Consider the following 19054-nt stretch of genomic DNA (forward strand, 5'->3'; position numbering starts at 1 on the left):
ATGTGTTCACCAGATTCCCTTGAATGTTAGAGTTGTAAATTTTATGTTGCAATTTCTCATCGTAGTAGGCTGTTTTTCATCAAGCCAACCCGTCATGGAATGGCCTTCTTCTCGCATTGTCGTATGAGTTTATTACCTTACTGAAAAGCGTTTGATAATGACTTATTACGAAATGCATTCAAGTTGCGTAATGGTTCATAACGCAACGCTTTTCAGTAACGTTATGAAGTACATAAGATTTATATAACTATCATTCTTGAAAAAATGGAAAGGTCTATTAATTTTTGTCTTCAAGATTTATGTAGTTATCATCATTAAATGAACTTTTCCGCTTCCACTGTGGTTCTGGAATCTGCAGCTGTAAGTGTCGTGACTTCTCCTGCCGTTATTTGTACTGAACTAGAACAGACGTTCTTGTAGCTAGGTATTGGGTGCAAAACTTGAAGCAGACAGTAGTGAGGAACTGTCGGTGTTGATGGAAAAACGTTTTCTATTGCAGTATTTTCATCTGGGATATCCGTAATTTCTAATAATCATACCGATCTTGTAATTGATACACAACCCATTGGAATGCTTGAAAGCTATTTCGTATCTTGCCTTAGATTTCTCCGGTAGGAGATCAGCCAGGGTCACTTCCGCTGCCGACTTATTATCAATGAGAACATCAGAATCGGAATCACTTATTGTTTCGATTAAAGAGGCTATCCGGAAGATGGTTTGAAAAATTGTGACACATGTTCAGTACAACCTACTATGATCAGAATTTTTGAAATATGGCCACGTGAAAATTGATGAGAAATAGTTTTGAAATTATTACGGTTCTTTCGAAAATTTTCCGTTCTGCGGTAGCCGCCAAGTTCTACCGCACCTGTCAAAGTTCTACCGCAGGCTTGAAAATCATTGTATCATTGAACGGAGCCATCTAATCGAAGTGTGCTAGTAGAGTGCAAAGCTTTGAAAACAGCAGAAAACAACAGTCATTAGCGTGGTTTCCAAGGTATCATCGCAGCCGATCGATGATGCTTTGTGCAAATCAGTAATATGATTGCTGCGGCAGCTTTCTGTTCAACCGTAGAATGGAAAGTTATCCCTAAAATTGCAATACAATTTTAAAATTGCAAAAAAAAAAGTTGTACTGTTTTGACTCATATTCCGAACCACTTAAGGCCAACAGTGACTTCAAATGCATCTGATAGGCATAAATTAGCTGATATTTGTGCAAACTTTTATTTCTCCGCAAAGCCTAGTTGTTGGGTGTGCCGACAAAATTGTTAATTTAAACTTGTTCAGTATTGCTTTTACGTAAAAGTATGAAACAACATTTTGATTCAAATGCCGAACACTGTGTTCATTTCGTCTCATATTCTGAACACCTTGATTCAAATTCCGAATAAAGTGTATTTAAATAAATAATTTCGCAAATAAATTTATCTAAGCTAGTTTTACTGGTCTCGAACTAGAGAATCATCACCACTCCCGAAGTATAAAATAAATCCGAAGACGTTAAATTTGAATTGTAGTAGACTGCCATTTCCTTGTAATATGATGACATATTTCAGCGAAACATTTCAACTAAATCACCATACAAAAACGGAGTGTTCGGAATATGAGACAAAACGGTACGCAACTTGGTGCAGAACTCAATTTTAACAGCACTCGTCGTAATTATCCAGCTCGGCAAGCCCCGTTGGATAAACGTATGACTCGTACTGTGAAAATCTTCATTCTGCACCTTGTTGCGTATACTACTATTGCACACGCGGGTACTATTTTTTTCAATATTTTTGATGTTTAAGCATTAAGCAAACATTCGCACCCAATTCAAAACAGCAATGAAAATCATTAAGGTGACACATCTCGGAATCCAAACATGGCTGGCACGATGGCCGGCTTGTGTACCTACTCGCGATTTGAAATGCACAAATCTGCTGTAACAATGAATGTACAAAGTAAATCTTCTTATTTTAAGCTTTCTGCTAGTGCACAAAGCTGAAATAGAAATTGCACTGTAGTATGATGCTTTTTTCGCGAGATTTGTGTCTTTTAAAGTTTTGGTACATCATTGAATTTTGATTCCAAGCTGTTTCACCTTAAGCCTCTCGCATAATTTACTGGTGGTATAAGTCTTTAGACATTTAGTTGTCCGTATACCAGCATGCAAATATCAAAATGGGTACCAATTTTTGATCTCGAGTTCCACTTATGTTAGGTGCCACAAGCCCAGGGTAGGTACAATTCCTAAGTCTAATTTTCTTGGAAATTGTGCTTCACAAAAATTTGAAAGAATGTTTAACCTCCATAAACGATTCTCAACATCCTAAACCATGACTAAAAATAACGTTTTTTCTTTCACGAACCAACCATCATCGTTCCTCAAAGCTGACTGACGCAGTTACCGCGCCTCCGACGCGAACGAACATCGAAACGTTTGTTTGTGCGTCTACCTCATCGTTTTATGGCTCCCATAAGATTATTATTCATCCCATTTGGGCACTAACTGAGCGCACCGGACCGTTAGCTGTTTGCTCGTTTCGTCGATTACGGAATGTTGTTTACGTGGTGATGAGGATTTTGCAGCGAATAATGATTGCTCAAAGGAATGAAACTTTCTCAACAACCAGCCCGACAACACCGTATTCATCGACTACGGAGCACGCTTGATAACGATAGTCTCGCCAAATCAAAAACAGTTTGAAATCAGTCCAAGATAAACGGAACTCGTCTGCTGCTGATGATGCTCGTACGAAACAAAACTTCATGAAAGAGACGAGACTATCTTCTTCTTCTTGACATTACATCCTCATTGGGACAGGGCCTGCTTCTCAGCTTAGTGATCAATGAGCACTTCCACAGTTATTAACTGAGAGCTTTCTTTGCCAAAGTTGCCATTTTCGCATTCGTTTATCGTGTGGCAAGTACGATGATACTCTATGCCCAGGGAAATCGAGGAAATTTCCATTACGAAAAGATCCTGGACCAACCGGGAAACGAACCCAGACGCCTTCAGCAAGGCTTTGCTTTGTAGCCGCGGTCTCTAACCACTCGGCTAAGGAAGGCCCCAAAAAACGACAAAATTATCTGCGACCTAAATCCTGCTCTTCCGGCGGTCTCTGTAGACGATCAAAGACATTCAAATCCCTAAGCGCCTTTTTTCTTTCATTCATTGCAATTAAAATCCTGTGTTTATCTTATCATGTTGCGACGACAATTTTTGTCTTCCGCTTCGGCTCCAATCTGCAGCACCTTGGGCAATGTTGAAAGCGAGAAATTTTAATGGGGAGAAAGGTGCGAAATAATCTTGAAAGTCTGGAAGAAGAATCATCTTTTTGCGGAAAGAAGACTATCAATCAATAATTGTGGATGTGCTCGTGAATCATACATTTAGCAACCTACTTGGTTCCAATGTAACTTGTTCAAATTACATTATATCTACTATTCAAATTCCAACGCAAGTGCGTTCTCCACCAGTTTTCCCCAACCATTGCCCATCGAAGCAGAAATCCCTATCATCATCAAGGTCATCATAATTTTTGTCTGTATTGTTTGGCTCCATTTTGGGTCTTCTGCTCCGGTTTTTTGTTCTGTCAGTTGATGAACATCTCATCTCATATTTGTACACTCGCAAGCCTATACCATCCATGTACTGGGTTTCCGAGAGACAGGGTTCATCAAACTTATGCATTGCAACTCTTTAACAATTATTCAGCATAATTCTGTTTAAATTACTATAGAAGTACTGTTAAATTACTATACTAGTATAAATTACTATAATAGAACTCGAAACAAAGAGCAGTATAAGCTGTTGAGCAATTTAGGGAATAAAGTGATTAATTCAAAGACTTGAGCTTTAATATATACAGAAGTCCATAAAACAAGTAGAAGTTAGATTTGGCAGTAGTATACGGCGAGAGTAAATTCATCAGCTTGACCCGTGAGGTAATTTGATGAGAATAATGTTCCAAATTTGTGAATGAGATGACTCACTTTTTATCTCAGCGTTCAAATATCACCCGTCAAACGTAAATACTTGGGGTTTTTCCAGTCGGACTGTGTCCAGGTGAATCAGCTGTTTTTTGTAGCTAGACACAATCCACAAAACCATCTGCATAACTGAGAGGTCCGATATTTACCTGTAAAGAAAAACAACAGAGAGCAATGTGTGAGGTGAGATTAATAAAAAAAAAAAACCATTGTAGCTATACTGGGAAAGATCAGATGCGGCATGACAACATTCGGAGAACTAGAGATGCCGGCAGAAGAGATGAATGTCGTATCTTATCTTGAGATTGCGGTACAACTAGCACTAAGCTTACGGTGGGATTAACAAGATATCTTGCTGTTATCGTACTTAGAAACTGAGGAAACACCAACAGAAACGTTTTTCAATTATAAATTGGTCAGGTTCAACAGACGAACAAGTCACTTAGATATCAAATTCGAACGAATCCACTTCTAGCGAATTGGAGAAAGTAGTATTGAAATTAAGTTATAGTCAAAGTTCTAGCCAAAGATCTCTCTACCATGGACAACCTCATGAAGCTCCTCATTGTGCAGTTTATCGTGCTGGTGAGTTAGAATATTTCAGTGCCAGGATATTTGTTAAGAATGGTGTCAATAATCAAAAGTTTACTTGCTCTCTTGTTTTTCTTGTGCCTCAGATTATTACGCTGCGTACGGCACGATCTCAGGCCATAGGTACGGATTGCAATGGCAGAGACTACCTCTGCTTAGACGACAGACTGTTTCAAATTTGCATCGACTTCGGTGATGGGAAGACCCAAACCGTAGACGAAGAGGCGCAGAGTTGTCCCCGAGGAACGTTCTGTAGCAATGCGGGTCGTTTCGAGTGTGACTCCTTTGTGCCACCATCTACTGCTGCTCCCCAAGTGGTGACGCCAGAGGATTCTCCCGTGGAAGGTAATATTGCTCAAAATTTCAAACAGTTTGTTCATTTACAATATTTTTTCTTTTGAAGCTGAGGAACTTCCAGAGGCGGAAGTAGTTGAAGAGACCGTAGTCGTTACAACTCCACCAGCAGCTGATCAACCAACGGAAAGTGATAACGAGGTAGCCCCAGAAACAAATGCGCCCACTACAAATTCTCCAAGCTCAAGTGACGAACCACAAACAGAAAATGCAGCTGAGCCGGAATCAACTGATGCTCCCGAAGTCTCTCAACCTGAAACTACGGTGAGCTCAGATGAGCCGCAATCCACAGCTGCTCCTGAAATCTCAGAACCCACACCCGAAGAAGTACAACCTACTGATCCTTCTGATGATGTCAATACTACAGAAAACAGTTTGCCAGCTGTAACCACACCAGCTGATCAAGAAGAAGAATCTCAACCACAAGGTACTGATGGAAACGAAACAGAACCAGAAGCCACGACTGTGCCAAGCGCAGTGCAACCAGAAGCAGAGGAAAATACATCGGAAGCGCCTAATGCCACCGAGAATGAACCGGAAACCGATGGGCCTGTTGAAGTTGGACCCACTTCAGCTCCAGAGGCGTCCGAGACGACAGTCGGACAGGAAACTACAGAAAATGAAGTCGAACCTTCGGTTTCAACTGCTGTTCCAGAAGTATCTTCCGCTCCAGAAACTACTGCAGTTCCAGAAACATCAGAAGCTCCGGAGACCACTGCTGCTCCAGATACTACCGGTGTCTCGGAGACTTCAGCTGCTCCGGAGACTACCGTTGCCTCCGATAGCTCTGCTGCCCCGGAGACCACTGTTGCAGTAGAGACGTCTGCCGCTCCAGAAACCACTGTTGCAGCAGAGACTTCTGTCGTTCCAGAGACCACAAATGCACCTGAGACTCCTGCCGCTCCAGAGACTACGGGCGAACCAGAGACTTCTGTCGTTCCAGAGACCTCTGCCGCTCCAGAGACATCTGAAACTTCAGCGAACCCAACTGACCCCGAAACTACGGTTGCTTCTGAAGCTACCACCGCTTCAGAGTCTTCTACCGATTCAGAAACCACCGCTGTTCCTGAATCATCCAATGCTCCAGATACCACTGTTGCTTCCGAAACAACGTCTGACGATGCACCACCGGCACAAGAAACTACGGTTCCATCGGAGACTGAAGTTACAGAAGATGATTCGAATTCCACTGCTGATCATGAGGCTTCCCAGCCTTCAGAAACTACTACTGCTCACAATACCGTAGAGCCACAGGCCACTGACAGTCCAGCAGAACAATCCACCTCCGTATCTGAAACCACCGAAGATGCTTCCAACCAAGAAACAACCCCATCTGCTACTTCACCAGAACAACAGCCTTCGGAAGAAAATACTGCTGCTCCCACGGAAGAATCTCCAGAACCAGAATCAACCTCTGCCGGTGCCGAAACTGAATCCACCGCAAGCCCAAGTCCCACCACCGAGGAACCTTTCACATCCACCCTTGAACCATCAACTTCCGAACCGTCAACTACTCCTTCACCGTTCGTCTGCCAACAGGCTGGACGCTTCCCCGATCCCCAAGATTGCCGCAAATATCACGTATGCCTGTGGCTTCCGTTCGGTCTCTATCAGCTGGAACAAAACTGCCTGCTCGGCATGGCTTACAATCCACTTCTACAACGATGCACCGCCGATCAGAGTCCATGCTTCCCTGGTCAGTTCACCTGCACAGCTCCCGGACGTTTCCCAGATGTCGCGGATAATACCAAGTACTTCTGGTGCGTTTGGAACGTTTTCGGCGGCTACCTTCAATACCACCAGGACTGCCCACTAGGGCAAGTCTTCGACGCTTACCGTAGACGTTGCATCACACCGCCTCGGCCCCAACTGGTTTCCAACGAAGACAATGATTCCTCATCAGATTCCGATTCGGACTCTAGCTCCAGCTCCGATTCTGGCGCGGTAAGCCCACCAGTAGGCTCAGAGGAATCAGTTGCCGTCGAGGAAGAGAAACCCAAGGAAAAGGTCAAGTTTGAATGCACCGAAGAAGGAACGTTCCCGGACCCGAACAACTGCTCCCGGTATTTCATCTGTACGCTCAAGAAGAAGGACAAGTTCAAGCAGAGCAAGCTGAAGTGCCCGAAAGGACAACAGTTCGATGTCGCGCTGCAATTGTGCACGGACGATGTAGATGTCCTGTGTGGTTGAAGATTCAAGAATTTAGGCAACAACATTATTAAAGTTTCAGAATTGTAGCACAAATAAAGCAAATTTATTTATTATTGTCAACTTGATGCAAAACTAAACAGAACGAATATATTTTTTTACAATCTGATGAACCCCAACAATCCCGAACACCTTCCACGATTCGCGTCGAAAGGAAAACCGAATGAGCAGGTCATTTTCATGAGCTCGTACCTTGAACTGGACGCATTCCAACGGCACCAAAAGTATCTGGTCGAATCCGAAGGGTCCGGGAAACGTCCAACCGATGTGCAGGTAAACGATTGAGGTTGAAGTTGACACTTGGATTGATCAGCGGTACATCTCTGTGAAACGGGGTCGAACACCCATCCAAATAAGCAAGTTTCAGCCGTTTCATAGTTGCCAAATGGCAACACTATGCAAAGGTAGTATTTGTGACAATCGGAATCATGCGGGAACCGTCCTGTTTTGTGGCAGTAGAATGAGCTTTCGGTGGTCGATGACGTTGTTGAAGTGGAATCAGTTGTGGGATCTGTAGAGGTAGGATCGGTGGTTGTTGATTGCGTAGAAGTAACTGTGGAGCTCTCCTCAGTGGTTGTTGTTGAAAATGTAGTTGTGCTCGCCTGCGTGGTAGTCGTTGTTGTTGAACTGCATGCGCTTTGATCTTCATTAGAGCAGTATTGATTGGAATCACATTCAAAAACTCCTAAGTCCGTCGTTGCAGTTTGACCGCTGGAGCTTTCCCAACAGACTTGATAACGAAGGTCGTCCAAGCAAATGAAGGTTTTTCCATTGCAGTCTGTTCCAACGGCTTGCGGGTGTACAACTCGAAGTGCTGCAAGCTGGGTATATTGTAGTTTATATTATGTGGTTACATCTTTAACAAGTATTATTTGATTACCATTAAAATAAAAACTGTGAGCGAATTCCTTCTCTCCATTTTGATGAGTGACAAAAACGCCTAAAATAATTTAATTTATATCATTTTTTTTATCTTTTCAATGTCGCCTGATACGCTTATCAAATGTATAAGATAGTTTATGATTCAGCAAAACAAAACAGCTTCCTCATTCACAAAGGAACATATATTTATCTGTGAAATTGTTGAGCAATCTTGTTTCCTTCAATTTATCTCGCTGAGTGGACTTACATTACATTACGACCAACTTCTCTGAGCCCATCTTTGTAAGTTGAGCTGCTTCGAAGTCATTTACTACAATGTCGTGATGTTCTTTCTACATCTGTCTTCTCAGCATCATTAAGGTGATCATAGTAATGTGGCCTACATCTTTTAAAACTACACAATTAGCACTAGAAGCATCTTTGAAAAGATGCTCTAGAAACATGGTTTAACAAAAATATCAATTAATGCAGTAATAACATATATACAGGGTGATTACTAATTCCTGTCAGTAAAGTAAATGACCGTAGATAAAAGATGTATGTATGAATTTGAATTTCCGGTATACATCCTGTTTTGCATATCTATAAAGTTTGTTTTGACAAAGTAAAGATTAAATCTTTTTACATTTACCTTAGTTTTTAGTCATATGTGTTGTTTTAAAGGCATTGCACCTGGCACGCACGTTTTCCACAGATATGTATTTTAGACTAAACTCCGCTGAAAAAATTGCCTGATTGAAACAGCATGTTATCACAATTTTCTAGACTTACTAGGGAATAGCATAAGACTGATTATGTAAAATTATAGCGAAAAAAATATGTCTTTTTTGGTTAAAATATATGCTTCTGAATAACGTGCGTGTTAACTGTAATGCTTCTGAAACAACGCTCGTGGCTGGAAATTGAGGCAAAAAAATTAATATGTTATCTATGTACAGCGAAGACAAATGTTATAGATGCCCAAAACTGGATATGTACTGGTAATTAAAATTCATACAACCTTCTTTTTTGTATGATTACCTATTTTACTGACAGTATATGGTCGGTGTTGTCACCGAAACTCTTTTAGCAATCCCAAGCCAATCCAAACAAGTGTGGTTGTGGGATATACTTTAGCTGTAAGTTTATTTAGTTAGATAATATTTGCATGTGCATGAATTAATTAGGACTCACAAATTTTCGGTAATCTTCACTACAAATTCTTCCCTCATTGTGTCTTCCAAGTTAGGTTATCCAATTACTAGAATAATAAATTTGCATGATTCTTAGTTATAATTAACAAATTCGAATAGTACTCACTCGTAATTCAATTTAGATAGAGTTAAGTAGGCTTCAGCAAATTATTTAGAAATAATTCAATTATTTAACTATAATAACTTTAGGCAGATCAAATTTTACCACGTTGGTGTATGACTTGCAAAGTTTGTTTTATGCTGTTTTACTTTAGTTCGATCGTGCATTCATTCCTACTCGCAACACTTGTCAGCAGTGGACCCGGTAGAAATAATACGGCCCCGTCTGCATTAGGCCATCTCCATCGCGGGGAGGGTTTGGTCGTCACACCCCCCACCCGTGAATCGCTATCCTCTTGGTTGGGTTCACTATCCGTCACGACGTCAAGCAGCGCTAATTTGGCGACCGACCTGCGATCAATTCCAGCACTCGTACGGACCCATGCTTGTCGAACACGTCCGTCTGCTCCTGGTACAACTCGCTCTACTTGTCCTCTGGTCCATTGGCTTCGTACTGCGCCGTCTACCACCAACACCAAATCACCCTCTTTTAGATCTCTCACGTTGTCGAACCACTTGCAGCGTCTCGATATCACTGGTAGGTACTCTGTGATCCATCGTCTCCAAATTTCATCAGCTAGATGTTTCGCCAAGTTCCAACTGCTCCTCAAAGTTGCCCGAAAGTCTGTTGGTAGAACTGGTAATTGTTTAACACCCGATGAAGTCCCCAGCAGAAAATGGTTCGGCGTTAAAGCTTCTTGGTCTGCGGATTCTAAAGGGATGTATGTCAACGGTCGTGTATTGATCATTCCTTCCGCTTCGATGATTACCGTTTCCAGTGTTTCATCATCCGGATTCCGGGATTCGTCCAACGTCGATCTGATAGTATCCTTTACCGATCTTACCAGCCTCTCCCAGACTCCGCCCATGTGGGGCGTTCCAGGTGGATTAAACGACCAGCGGGTATTGGAATTGGTGAACACCGATGCTAATTTCTGGTTACGCTCCTCTATCTCTCTCTTCAACTGATTATTGGCTCCATGGAAGTTCGTCCCGTTATCAGTAAAGAATTCAACGGGTGAACCACGACGGGAGACAAAACGACGTATTGCTTGGATGCACGATTCCGTAGACATGCTGTGGACAATCTCCATATGAACTGCCCGAATGCTCAGGCACGTAAAGAGTGCAATCCAGCGCTTGGCATTGCTACGTCCAACTTTAACTAACACAGGCCCAAAATAGTCTAGGCCAACGAAAGTAAATGGCCGCACGAACGGCGTAAGTCGAGTTTTCGGCAGACGGGCCATTGGGGGTAGCTGAGGTACAGCTTTGCGTAATCGGCAGAACATGCAATTTCGTGCAACTTTCGCCACCAACGCTCGCATCTTCGGGATGTAAAACTCCTGCCTCATCTCGTTTATAATAGTTTCCCTATTAGCGTGACGAAAACGACGGTGGAATTTATCCACCAGGAGGGACGTGATAAGAGACTGTTTAGGTAAAATCGTGGGAAACTTTGCAGCAAACGGAACGTGCGGTGCTGCACCAATCCTGCCTCGCATGCGCAGCACCCCTAACTGATCCTGGAATGGCCACAGCTTGAAGATACTACTGGATCTTGGCACCGCAGAATGCCGAAGTTGCATTGATTTCTCCATTCCGTTCAGCTGTTTTATTTCAGCGGAAAAAGATTCTTGTTGCGCTTGCTTATATAATGTGATTTCAGCATCAGCTAATTCTTGCTGCTTCAACACTGCCAACTCCAATTGTTCACCGTGTTTCTTCCGCTTGAGATTGTTGATGAAGCGATGAACATACGCTGTGGTACGGTGAATTTTTTCCCACTTGCTGAATCTGCTAACTTCGATCAAAGGTGAGGTAGGTTCCACATGCAATCCTAGATGCCGAATTTCTTCATTCGTGGTACATGGCACTGCTTCTTGCTTCGGCCAGAGATATTCTGGCTCTAATAAAAATTTTGGTCCACGGAACCAGCGATTATCTGCTTCAAATTTCGGTCCTTTGCCCCATTTTGTTGCAAGATCTGCAACATTGAACTCGGTGTCTATCTTCCTCCACTCCTGTACATCCGTCGTAGACAGTATCTCTGCCACCCGAAAACCTACGAATTGTTGATATCTTCGCTGGTCAGATTGCAACCAAGCGAGAACCGTTTGCGAATCCGTCCACAACACACGTCGACTAATGGAAAGATTATGCATTGCAATGACACTATTGAGCAGTCTTGTGCCCAACACTGCAGCTTGAAGCTCCAATCGTGGGATGGACATGATTTTCAGTGGAGCAACTTTCGCTTTCCCGGCTACTAATGATACCGCCGGTCCTTCTTCAGACTCTACTCGGAAGTACACAACACACGCGTACGCTGATTTACTGGCATCGACGAAAACGTGGATTTGAAGTGAAGCATACGAAGAGTAGTCAGCTGCCACGAAATAGCAACGAGGAATTCGAATAGAATTAAGTTCCGGTAGAAGCGCTGTCCACCGACGCCATAGTTCGCACAATTCGGTACTAATAGGTTCGTCCCAGTTCACTCCGGACGCCCAAATATCCTGCATAAGAGTTTTACCGTGGATTACGTAGAAACTGATCAACCCTAGCGGATCGAATAAACTCATAACCACTCGTAACACCTCTCGTTTGGACGGCGTGTGGGAAGGATCCAATACATGTCCAAGATCGGCACGTGCTAGAAAGGTGTAGGTGAGAACATCTTCAGCTGGTATCCACTTCATGCCAAGAACAGATTCCACGTTATCGTTTTTCTCCGGTTTGATTGCCTTCCCCGCTTCGTTGGATATTGCTCCTACTCTCTCTGCAACCGATGCATCATTGGATAGAAAATTCCTGATCTCGAATCCGCCGGCAGCGTGTATTCGTCGTACTTCACTTCCAACCTCAACTGCCTCAGCTGCTGTCGGAAAACTGTCGAGGTAGTCGTCGACATAATGAAATCTGATGATTGCTGCCGCGGCCCTAGGAGATTCGTTCTCGAACTCCTTCGCGTTCATGTTTTTAACGTGTTGCGCCGAGCTTGGGGAGCATGTTGCACCGAAAATGGCGACGTCCATGACGAAGATTTCTACATTTGATGATCCACTATCCCTCCATAGAAATCTCTGGAATTGGCGGTCTTCTCGCTTGATGAAAAGGCGATGAAACATCTCCTTGATGTCCCCAGTCAGAGCTATGGCATAAAGCCGGAAGTGGTAGAAGACTTCGATCAACGATGTGAGATAATCGGGACCCTTTAGGAGTACCGAATTAAGTGACACTCCGTTCGCTTTGGCAGCGGCATCCCAGATAATCCGCACCTTGTTTGGTTTTCTAGGGTTGAGCACCACTCCCAGCGGGAGGTACCAACTTTTCTCCGGGCGAGTGTTGGCGAGTTCTTCTTCGGTAGCCTGATGAGCATAGCCTTTTTCTTGGTACTCCTTAATTTGCTGCCGGACACTATCGTAGAGTATTGGTTGTTTGCTCAGCCGTTTCTCTAAACAGTGAAGCCGACGAAGCGCCATCCCGTAGCTATCAGAAAGCTGGATATCATCCCACTTCCACAATAATCCGGTCTCGAATCGGTTCCCAACCCTACGGGTTGTGGACTGAAGCAGCTGTTGAGCTCGTTTACTCTCCTCCGACACTAGAGGTATTAGCGGAGGTTGCACACCAGTATTATCCAGCGTTATGTAATCACGGACGAGCTGGTTCAACTCACCTTCCAAATTGGTCCATCCTCCAACGTGAAACCCACAAGTGTATGATTCCTTGGCTGAACGTGAGCAGCCGTAGATGCTCCAACCTAGACGGCATTTGGCTGCCATCGGTTGGCCCCAACCTCCTTCTCGAACTTTCAATGGAATCGTGAGTTTCAGGTTGTCAAGACCAATAAGAAGTTTCGGTGTAACATTTTCGTAGTCGGCGATCGGCAAGCCTCGCAGGTATGGATACTTTCTAGCCAAGTTCTGGTACCACAGCGATTGAGACGGCAATTGAAGACCTTTTACCGTTCGTGCATCAACAATTTTGAAGCGGTCATTCGACGTCTCACCAGAGATCTCCATCTGGATGATACGAGAGTTTGTCTCTTCCCGCGTAACATTTCCTGTCCACTGTAGGCTCAACGTGCTAGACGGTCCAGTGATTCCTAACTGCTCAGCTACTGCAACATCGAGGAGCGAAATTTCCGAACCTTCATCTACAAATGCGAACACCTTCATTTGGCGTTCTTTCACATGCAGTGTTACAGGTATAATTCGGAAAATCGGACTTCCAGCACTTTGTGGCTCCGAATGACTGGTAGATACTACCAATGGAACAGCTGGCGTGGCAGTATGAAGCATCGTATGGTGACGAAGACGGCAGCCTTCTATCCCACACCCTTTCCATGTCTTGCAAGGCCATTTGCCGTGTTGGTTCAAACAGGTTCTACAAAGCATATGCTGTCCAACGACCTTAAGACGATCATCGATGTTCATCGCCTGAAATGTGTAACATTCTGCCACCTTGTGTCCTTCCTTCTTGCAGACAACGCAGACTTTCTTCGCCGAATTGGCTGGCGTATTTGAATTGCTCTGAAACGAAGCAAAATCACCCGAAGTATTCTCATCCACGTGTGTGTAAACAAAGCTTCGGTCTTTAGGCTTCTGCTGAACTGTTTTTGTAGCTGTAACAATCGGTTGGTCGTCCATGACTTCGAAAGCTAATTCCACAAGCGAAGACATAAAGCTTCCGAACGTGCCAAGATTGACTATTGGAACGTCGCTTTTGTACGATGACCACTTCAAACGGTATTCCACAGGAAGCTTCGCAACTAGGTCATGCAGCAATGAAGGATTGGACAAGTGCGCCTGTTGCTTCGCGGTCTTCAAGTGTTCAACAAGACTGTCCACTGCCAAACCGAAGTCGACGATGCTATTCAAATTATCCATTTTTGGAGCGGGAAGCTGACGAATCTTTTCGGTGAGTACTCTTATCAACGTTTCAGGACGACCGTATCGCATCTGTAGTGTCTTGATGACGTGGGGAACGCTCGCTGGAGCCGAATCAGGTTCTCATCCAAGGAAAATCCACACGTGACTGTGGAGCGTTCGAAGTTGCTTATCCAGATAGGCCACTCCTCTGGATTTCCGGAAAAGGTTGGTAGATCCTTTCCCATTACTTGGCGGGCTGCTAACTGCCGAGAAGTTGGGCTATTTTCGGCCAAATCATACACGTCGCCTTCGCGTTGGACTGCATTCCTACCTGTCATTCCTGGATGTGGGCTGCACGCTACATCCTTGATGTTTCCATCCACGTGTGCTTCATTCGGAATTTCGAACAAGCAATTGGATTTTCTAGTCAGCCTTGGTGTTGGTAGACGAACTTCGTCGAAAACTGTGTCTCTGGGATTTTTCGAAATGTTGCCGGTGTCCTTTGCTGCTGACGTGGATGGTATGTTTCCCTCTGTCTGCTCGCTGGATTTCTGCAGCCAACTTCGCACTTTGTCCTCGGAATTCGTCACCTCACTTCCACTAACACTGGAAACTTCACTACCGCGTTGAGAAAATTGCCTTACGATGCTTTTCTTCGTCTCGAACGACAGCCGTTTCATTTCTAAAAGCGCTTTACGGGTTTTCTCCTCTTCTTCTAACTGTTTTTCTTGAAAGGTCTTCTCTTCAGCTAACCTCCTGGCTTCTAAAGCCAACTCGTTGTCCCTGCTTTGTTTCTCTAATAATAACTTTTTATTTTTTAGCTCAAGCTCCGCCTGAAGTTCCTGCTCTCTAATCTGGTCCTGTTCGTCTACCATCTTCAGCTCGAGTGCGAGCCTTGCCCTAGCACTAGAAGTGGAACTTACGTTATCATCTGCTACGGTTTTCTTACTCTTTCGCGAAGTTCCTTTGCTAACAATGGACGCTTTCGATGACTCCTCCGTACCGCCAGGAACTGTTAGCCGCCTACTCCCTTTCTTTCCGTCAAGCTTCCGGATACCCTTCGATGGATTTGGTGTTTGGTTCAAAATCCCGCACGATCCACACTTCCACGGAAGGTTAGCGACGCTTCCATCAACATCCGCGCAGCTGTAGTGGTACCAGGACCCGCAACCGTCACACGCCACCATGTCCTCGGTGCTGTCCGGACGATCACAAGCCACGCAATTCGACGGTGATGCACCCTTTTCTCCAGGAAGACTCATGTCGCCGATGGGGATTTTGCGACGAAAATTTCTAAAGAAGTTGTTGTCACCGAAACTCTTTTAGCAATCCCAAGCCAATCCAAACAAGTGTGGTTGTGGGATATACTTTAGCTGTAAGTTTATTTAGTTAGATAATATTTGCATGTGCATGAATTAATTAGGACTCACAAATTTTCGGTAATCTTCACTACAAATTCTTCCCTCATTGTGTCTTCCAAGTTAGGTTATCCAATTACTAGAATAATAAATTTGCATGATTCTTAGTTATAATTAACAAATTCGAATAGTACTCACTCGTAATTCAATTTAGATAGAGTTAAGTAGGCTTCAGCAAATTATTTAGAAATAATTCAATTATTTAACTATAATAACTTTAGGCAGATCAAATTTTACCACGTTGGTGTATGACTTGCAAAGTTTGTTTTATGCTGTTTTACTTTAGTTCGATCGTGCATTCATTCCTACTCGCAACACTTGTCAGCAGTGGACCCGGTAGAAATAATACGGCCCCGTCTGCATTAGGCCATCTCCATCGCGGGGAGGGTTTGGTCGTCACAGTCGGTGTTCAGACAGACTGGACCAAGTGTTTTTTTAATGACTTCAGGAAAACGTACCACCCGGGGATGGAGGGACGAGCAGAGAGCCGCGCCCGTAATCCCGCACAACTCAGTACCCCAAGCGTTCGGAATAACAAAATATTGGCATTATTTGCTGTAATAATGGAACTTATCTGTTTAATGAAACATCTGTATCAAAATTCCATCGAAAAAAACAGAATTGACAGTGTCCTTGATTTATTTTTACAAGGTCAAAATATCATCTAGTCCGGTCTGTCTGAACACCGACCATATAGTAATCACCCTGTACTTCTAGTTCCGTTGAAGTATTTATATTAAGTGCTAATAAGGCCTCATTTCCGATCCAATGAACTCGCTATTCATACCGTGTTTGGTGTCTAACATTATTGTGAAAAAGTTTTTTATTTTAACTTAAGTTCATTTGAGGTTTGTCTTCATTTTGCAATTAATGAACTTGTTTTCATGAGGGTGAGTATAATAATCAGCAACAAACTACCAATAAATTTAAAGTGTGTTAATAATTAAGGACTTATCCTATAGTCCGTTACGATTTTAGAAACATGTTATAAGCCAATACTTGAAGGATTTCAAACATAAATACAATATTTAGTTTCTCTCTTTAAAAGTTCAAAGTCGAACGGAAGGTCATGGTAATCATCAACTAATACCCTACAAATACGAGGAAAACAAAACTCGTGCTTCAATTTACATACCGATTTGAAAAATTATCATTATATTTTGATAAAGGCCTTCCTTAGCCGAGTGGTTAGAGTCCGCGGCTACAAAGCAAAGCCATGCTGAAGGAGTCTGGGTGCGATACCCTGTCGATCCAAGATCTTTTCGTAATGGAAATTTCCTTGACTTCCCTGGACATAGAGTATAATCGTACCTGCCACACGATATACGAAAGCGAAAATGGCAACTTTGGCTAAGAAAGCTCTCAGTTAACCCCCCAACGCCCAGTGTCACCTCTAGCTGACACCTGTTTTGTTTTGCTTGTCAAAAATCTAATTCTTCTTTGATTTTCGTTAAACCAGTTGTAAATGAAAGCTATACTAATCTAGTTTGATTTTTGCTTAAAGTGGTCCACATCAATCCGGAGTGGCCACCGGGAATCGACTCCAAGCAGAAAAAGTCCATTTTCTGTTTTCTATTATAACAGGAAATCAAAACTACATTTTATTTCAAAACAAACGTGGTTTGCATTGTTTTCAACCGTTCTTCAAATATATTTAAGATATTAAATTTTTGGACACAGTATATTCTTTTTATTCCGATTTTTTCATCTCTGACAAATTTTCGTCTATGCATTTAACATGGCAATGGATTGCAATAATATTCAGAAAGTAACTGTAAGAATCGATGAATAATAGTCGTAAGATGTCGAGAAAAATCAGAAATGGCCACCGCGGTCTTCATTATGGTACCCAGAATCTGTTTTGGGAAGCATCTCAGAGTCCCAAAAGACGACTTCCATTCAGAATGAGTCGAAAAATAAATAAAAATCGTACTCGATAGCCTTCGATTTGGATTAGATTTTGCAATTCAATAGCATAAGTTTTCTTATATGCCAGTTTTTAAGTGAATCGGTACAATGAATCGGTTCAAAAACAACACATTTCAGTTATACGAATAATCTGCTATCAAGTAATAACAGTAAACTTTACGGGTTGTTTTCTGGAATGAAAATAAATGATTTAACCGGTTCACAAGTGCATTTGTGAATTGAATCGGTTCAAAAAGTTTTTAATTAAATTAAAAAATGATATAATTAAATAAACATTATTGATCAAGAGTGAACCGATAAACCAAAGCGGTTTATAAAAAATAAACAAAATTTATTATTTCACAAAACATCGAAATTAAATTTTAATTAAATCAATATGTATAATGAACCGGCTCATCAAATAACAAGATATAGCATTACACGTTGATTCTCATTATTTTAAAAATACGTCCAACTGAAGAAGAATCACTAACTGCATAAGTTTCCTTATATGCTGGCTCAAAAGTGAATCGGTAAAATGAACCGGTTCAAAATATGACACATTTCAGTCGAACGACTTTTCTTCCATCAAAATAAAACAGCATTTTTTCTAATTATCTTGTATAAAATATTTTACCGGTTCAAAAATGAATCGGTAAAATGAACCGGTGCAATTAGTTACACATTACATTAGTAGGATTATTCTGCTATCAAATGTTAACAGTTAATTTCACGGAATATTTTCTGAAATAAAAATATTTTTTTTCAACCGGTTCAAAAGTGAATCGGTAGAATGAAACGGTTCAAAAAGTTACATATTTGAGTTTACGATTAAACTGCTACCAAATTATAGCAGCAAACTTCAGCAGTTATCTCCTGAAATTAAAAAAAAAATGATTTTACCGGTTCGAAAGTGAACCGGTTAATTGAACCGGTTCATCAAAAAACAAGATTAAGCATAACGTTTCAACTCCCGTTGGAATTAAATTTTTATCTATAATAGTTCACTTTTGGGCGCTGGAGGGTTAATAACTGTGAAAGTGCTCATAAGAACAATAAGCTGAGAAGCAGGATCTGTCCCGGTGAGGACGTTAATGCGAAGAAGAAGAAAATTATATTTTGATAAATGTAGTGTACAGTCCTATCAACGTTCAGCTTTATCGGTCCAACAAATCTCAAAAATTTGAATCTTCAAAGTGTTGATGATAATTATTCGAGTGAGAGTTAGATAAGATAAGATAAGTAGAATAACATAGGTTACGGTATGTGAACAGTAAGTAGTGAACTCGCCAAGGGCAAAAAGCCACTCAAGAAAGGATGAATAAGGATACTAATATATGTGAACAGCGTTAAAAGTAATAGAAATGTTCTCGAGCTTTAAAAATAATAAAAATTAATAAATAATAAAATGAACCACGAGCTCGCTAGGCTCTACGGCAAACCCAGTATGCAGAAGGTGGCGAAAGCCGGAAGGGTGCATTGGGCAGGGCATGTTGCAAGACTACCGAACAACAACCCTGAAAAGATGGTGTTCGCGTCGAAT

General features: G+C 42.3%; 2 protein-coding genes across 5 annotated transcripts in view; one reads left to right on the forward strand and one right to left on the reverse strand.

Annotated features, from left to right (window-relative positions):
* LOC5579882 (hemicentin-1) overlaps positions 1 to 19054 on the reverse strand; it is a 609400-nt gene that overhangs the window by 461032 nt on the left and 129314 nt on the right. The window lies entirely within an intron of this gene.
* On the forward strand, positions 4400 to 7214 carry LOC23687754 (flocculation protein FLO11). Its single transcript, XM_011494827.2, has 3 exons — positions 4400 to 4566; positions 4659 to 4917; positions 4976 to 7214. The coding sequence occupies exons 1-3, from the start codon at positions 4522 to 4524 to the stop codon at positions 7114 to 7116; spliced, it is 2445 nt and encodes an 814-aa protein (XP_011493129.2). The 5' UTR covers positions 4400 to 4521; the 3' UTR covers positions 7117 to 7214.

Source organism: Aedes aegypti, chromosome 3 (assembly GCF_002204515.2).
Source record: "Aedes aegypti strain LVP_AGWG chromosome 3, AaegL5.0 Primary Assembly, whole genome shotgun sequence".
Classification (NCBI taxonomy): domain Eukaryota; kingdom Metazoa; phylum Arthropoda; class Insecta; order Diptera; family Culicidae; genus Aedes; species Aedes aegypti.